General features: G+C 36.4%; 1 protein-coding gene and 1 long non-coding RNA gene across 3 annotated transcripts; one reads left to right on the top strand and one right to left on the bottom strand.

Moving 5' to 3' along the window:
- The first annotated feature begins 277 nt into the window (after window positions 1-277).
- smim7 (small integral membrane protein 7) lies at window positions 278-1,708 on the top strand. Of its 2 annotated transcripts, none has more exons than XM_016541329.1 (6): window positions 278-359; window positions 601-655; window positions 809-850; window positions 924-982; window positions 1,224-1,314; window positions 1,456-1,708. In XM_016541329.1, the coding sequence occupies exons 2-6, from the start codon at window positions 630-632 to the stop codon at window positions 1,469-1,471; spliced, it is 234 nt and encodes a 77-aa protein (XP_016396815.1). In that variant the 5' UTR covers window positions 278-359; window positions 601-629; the 3' UTR covers window positions 1,472-1,708. The 2 variants fall into 2 exon arrangements, with proteins under 2 accessions (XP_016396815.1, XP_016396814.1); XM_016541328.1 differs by having other exon boundaries at window positions 292-346; window positions 588-655.
- Window positions 1,709-2,222: 514 nt separating this feature from the next.
- Window positions 2,223-3,733, bottom strand: LOC107730485 (uncharacterized). Its single transcript, XR_001638685.1, has 5 exons — window positions 3,692-3,733; window positions 3,212-3,263; window positions 2,926-2,999; window positions 2,653-2,714; window positions 2,223-2,558 (listed from the first exon to the last, which is right to left on the bottom strand). It is a non-coding gene; the product is annotated as an uncharacterized LOC107730485 (long non-coding RNA).
- Between the last annotated feature and the right edge of the window lie 1,548 nt (window positions 3,734-5,281).

Below are 5,281 nucleotides of genomic sequence, written 5' to 3'. Positions count from 1 at the left end.
TTGAAGTAAGAAAGATATGGCAAAAGTTATGGGATAGTGGAATAAAAGGAAGGCATCTTTACCAGATACAGGGCTGTGTAGGTGAAGAGAGAATAAGATGTGGGAGTAGGAAGAAAGATGTTATTATAACAAGAATGAGGATTGGACATTCAGCTTTAAATGACAATTTACACAAAATAGGGAAGCATGCAAGCACCTTTAAGTTGGCTTGCCAAAACCGCCAAAAAACATCAGAAGAAGAAGAAGTCCTTTCGCAGACTGGAGTGCGCAGCAACAGTCGTGTTCTATATCTGCCGCCAGGAGGCGGTGATGAACGGAGGACTCATACTGTATTCATACAAAGATCGAAGAAGAAGAAGATAAGGAAAACATATGTACAGTTAATTTCATATCTGAAAGAGACAGGTATCCTAGAACGAATATGAAGATCATAGAATAGTAGGGCAAAAATTTTTTTTGGTTTTTTTTTTAAATTTTTTTTATTAATCCAGTTATATTTCTCAGCCAGACTTTTGTTCCACACTCCAGTCCAGCAGGTGGCGGTAAAGCACCTATTAGCTGGTTTGCCAACCGCCAAAAACGCTTAAGAAGAAGAAGAAGACGAACCGAGGCTGATATAATCAGCCAAAATGATCGGAGATCTTTTAATTTTTGGGTAAATGTCACATTTTTCTAAAGCAGGATACATTTCGCGCTATTATTAAATAGAAAGTTGTTCGTGATGTTCATATGTGTGGTATATTATTGTCACTGTGTAACAGGAGTGTGTTTTCCTCACTCCATGTCACTGATTTTCTTATGTTTTCAGCACTCTGCTCATGAACGCCGGCGCTGTGCTCAACTTTAAACTGTGAGTGAAAACACTAATGTTATCTGTCAGTGTTCATTTGGATGATAGCTTGCTAATCGGTGTCTGTGTGCAGAAAGAAGCGAGAAACGCAGTCTCAAGGGTTTGGCGATGAATCTGGATCGTCCAGCACTGGTAACAGCAATTCATTAACGTTGCATTATGAAATAATAGTTAATTTAATATTATTGGGACAGTATAATGTTAATTGTACAGTGAGCAGACGGCTGACAGGTCACCACAGAGGCCCTAAATCTATCATGGCATAGAGCTGGAATGCATTTTTATGAAATATTAGATACAAAATGCTGCGTTTTTGCATTTCCCCCCTAAATAGCGCTGGGGTCATATCTTACTCTTTTTATGCATTATTTAGGTGACAACATCAGAGAGTTTTTGCTGAGTCTGCGGTACTTTCGCATATTCATTGCTCTTTGGAACATTTTCATCATGTTTTGCATGATCTTGTGAGTATTGCCTTCATAAACATTTAGTTGTTTTCAACTGTCATGCTCTCAAAATAATCATGTTTTATGCTCTGTTGAAAACAAACTTTGTTTTTGTGGAGAGTGGCATATTTTAAAGTGTTCTTGTGTGTTTGTTTTCAGGTTATTTGGATCATAGATTGCCGTTACGTTGAGGATCACTACAGACACAAAAGAGAATTATTGCAGCATTGGGTGGATTTATTGTAATGGGTTTTTTTAGTGTGGGATGTCTTGAAGTCTTATACATAATATTATCCAAACGTCTTAAGACATCTGTATATTTTGTACAAAAGTGTGAATGATTGATATTGCTTTTACTATCTGTGAATCAAATGGGGACAGAACACATGGGAACTACACTTTTGTTTGAATAGAAAGCAGAGCCATGCACTCTGAGAAGAGTTTGAATGGTCTTTTCTTAGTGCCCTATATAAATACTGGCAGGTATTTTAGTTTTAGTGGATGTATAACTCACTAAATGTAAAACCTTTGAGAAGCCAGCTTTGTGACTATTCATAAAACAAAAGAAACATGTAAAAAGCTACTGCTTGTTAATATGAAAGATTGCTTTAAAACCGTGTGCAGTAGAGTATTTAATTCTGGTGTGTTAAATGCATAAAAGCACCATTAACATAACACCACTGGTGACAAAATATATATATATAATCAGAAGATCTGACCTTTTTAAATTCCTGCATTTTAGACACTTATCCTACAGCAATCATACGGTTTAATGTTAATTTGCATTTTAGTTTCATTTTGCTCAATTTGAATTTATGTCAGTTTGAATGTCCCCCTAGACAAATTTCACTCCACTGAAAATTCAGCTTGATTTACATTATACCTCTATAAAGTCACAGATGACAAACGCAGAAAACAAGTTTTCATAAATGTAAAGTTCAGTTCATGGCTTAGTTTTATTGAAAATGTAAAAGGTAACTGCCAGACTATTTACACTTGCATAGAACAAACAAGCTACAAGCAATAATTAGTGACAGCATTCTGAGAAGTTAAAATTGAACAAACTTGAATGCCTCTTCAAAAACAGCATGTTGGAACACTAGTAGGTCAAAATAGAAGCAACTTTAATGCGCTCAAAAGGCACTTCCTCCCCTACGGCTGGTAAACACGACTGCTTGGAGAAAACCCATCGTGTACTTCATCCACTGCTCCACGTGGGGTTGGCACTGAAGGGCCTTCAGGAGCACAGATCGCTCAAACTCCTAGAAAAGGAAGAAACCATTAGATTTAACTTGACGTTTAAGTCGGAGAATGGAATAATAAAATCTACACTCTTGGAGACTAATAAATAAATACCTTCACATGTGGCCATTCGTCAAGGGTCACTCGTGTGGTCCTCTTGAATTACAGAATTCTTCCTTTTTGAAAAGACAAAAAAAAAAAAAGGACTTAAGAACAAGAAAAGCACCACTACGCTGTATGCCAAGCTATTCTGATGGCGCTTCAGATGAATTGGCTTAAAGTTTACAGCAAATGTCAACACTATCGATCTGCTGGGGAAAAAAGATCAGTCATCACGTGCACCGGGTAAATGGCAACCAGATGTGCCAAGAACATGCTCAGCCTTACCGGTTTTAGAGTGTTAAAGACTTCTGAAACGAAGCCTGATGAATTTAAGGTTATCCATTTGGCTCCAGTATGATCTGTGGAGATGGGAGTAAACGTCAATGCCATCCCAAAACATGAACGTCAGATTTTGGCACAACTATATGGTTGCTCAGATCATATGGCTTATTTTTGGTTATAAAAAGTCAACAGTGTCGATCTGCTGGGGAAAAAAGATAAGTCATCATTGCTACCAAAAAAACAAAAAAAAAAAGTGTTAAAGCGAAGTCTACAGGAAATCTAAACTCACCAAAATCTGAGAAAGCACTATAGGAAAACTCCATGGTCCAACAACCCACATACTGTAAAACAAATACATAGAGTGAAATTCATAATAAAGCTGCTCAGATAGTTTGGCCACTGGAAATAACCTACTGCAAAGATTATTCGCTTAAATAATCACCAATTTGCACCGTTAAAACAATTGAATAATATTAGTAACTTGTGTTTATCCATCTTACTAACAATCATATGCACTAAACGGTATAATATAATACTAAACCAGAACCAGTCAAGTTTTCATCGTCTAGAACCTTCCCGGGTGCATCGAAAATGAGCCACGTGCTCAGCGCGGAACTACACCAAAATCCTTAGTTTTAGTTTTTATTCGTACAACTTCAGCACTGTGGGTATTTTGGTAAAACACCTACCGAACGTGATTTTAAAAACTTCTCTAGTAGATAAATAAAATAAAAAAAGAGAACGAAATCACAAAGTGAATATTACTTACCCTTCACAAGAGGAAGACGGAAGTGGGAAGAAAGAACGTGCGAACCCGCCCTTTATAGTTCATGCGCATGCGCAGTGACAGTTTGTTGCGATGACGTCAGGTGGGGTTCCAAGTTTCAACCTCTGATCTAAAATAATATGTACCGTATTATAAATCGATGGTTCTAGCATTAAAAGACGAAATGGATAAGAGGTACATTTCTTACATATATATACCATTTTAACCATCTGTGTTACACGCAAGCCACGGTTGGTCCTCCTTTAAATGTCACTGTTGTCATTTAAATTCATGTACAGAATATGCCTGACGAAAGTGATGCATCACTAAGAATATTTATACCATCATTATTATACAGTTTTGTAAAATCCTTGTTTGTTATTTAGATGGTTAAACAATGTACAGTCTTACTATATATATACAAAAAAATCTATAAACAATATCTTACATTTGCAACATAACTATTGACTTTTTTACTTTTGCTGGTTGCTTTTCAATTTCTCTGTGTTTTTCCATAATTTGTCCGAAAGGTGGCAGTAAAGGCTAAATTTGAAGTTACCTTCTTTAAATACAGCCTCCCCATCTGCATTTAATGAATTGTTATTTCAAGAGTTCCATGTGAACTTTATTCAGTTAAGATTTGTACTTTTCAGAACAAACGATGTCTCAAAACACAGAAACGTTGTGCATAGTCGCGTTAACATCATTATTAATGAATAAATGTGCAATACATATTCCTTTACATTGTAGAATCATTGCAAAACATTACCAAACACTTTTCGCCCCATACATATAATAATAATAATAATAATGGTGATGATGATGATGATGATGATGATAATAATAATTTCGTAATATTATCCATGGACAGGTATCTGTGGGGGCAGATCATGGTCACACTTTGACGCACAAACTTGCACGCACCGTAGGACAATTAGCGCCTATTTGTGTGATTACATTAGCACATCTTGTGTTTTGTAAATGGAGTACATACAGAGCGCGACTGAATGAGCTGTCAGCACATAAGGGCGCCTCTCAGCTCTTTGTTTTAGGACAAAGAAACTCAAGTCGTGAATTATCAATTGAGGGATTATCTCCCACCAACAGCTGATATTAAAGAGAGCCCTTCCCCCAAAAGTGTCTCTGGTGTAAAGCATCCCTTCAAAACGTGTGAAGTGCCGCTTTTAGTCTTGCTAAACCATTTTAATTACGCAGACTCTAAAATAGAAATGATTAATGCAGTTCTTTGTTTATTTAGGCTATTTTAATATTTTTACTTTTGAAATGAGGTGATTTAAAAAAATCTAATTTCGATTATATTTGATACTAAAGCAGATACGATTATCCAAAGTGATTTCTGAATTAGCAGAAGTGATTAATGCAAATATTGAATAGTACAACAGGTTGGATGGCTATATAGCTGCTTTAAATGGCTGCTTGCTTGCTTTGTTTGTTGCGCGATTTAGTTTGAGAGATTCCACCTGACAAATGCTTTGTTTGAGTAGCTTGTTCACATGTTTGGGGATTATCTCAAAGGGATAGTTCACCCAAAAATGAAAATGCTGTCATCATTTACTCACCCTCATGTCGTTC

This window comes from Sinocyclocheilus rhinocerous, unplaced genomic scaffold, assembly GCF_001515625.1.
Source record: "Sinocyclocheilus rhinocerous isolate Xijiao unplaced genomic scaffold, SAMN03320098_v1.1 scaffold2323, whole genome shotgun sequence".
Lineage (NCBI taxonomy): Eukaryota > Metazoa > Chordata > Actinopteri > Cypriniformes > Cyprinidae > Sinocyclocheilus > Sinocyclocheilus rhinocerous.
Note: the sequence above shows the minus strand (reverse complement) of the source record. Positions and strands in the feature narration are given on the sequence as shown.

Excerpts from the sequence above, each read along its gene's own strand:
- smim7 (XM_016541329.1), top strand. The coding sequence starts at position 630 with ATGATCGGAGATCTTTTAATTTTTGG. Across the intron at positions 656-808 it reads GGAGATCTTTTAATTTTTGG|CACTCTGCTCATGAACGCCG; the intron begins GTAAATGTCACA and ends TTATGTTTTCAG. Across the intron at positions 851-923 it reads GCTGTGCTCAACTTTAAACT|AAAGAAGCGAGAAACGCAGT; the intron begins GTGAGTGAAAAC and ends GTCTGTGTGCAG.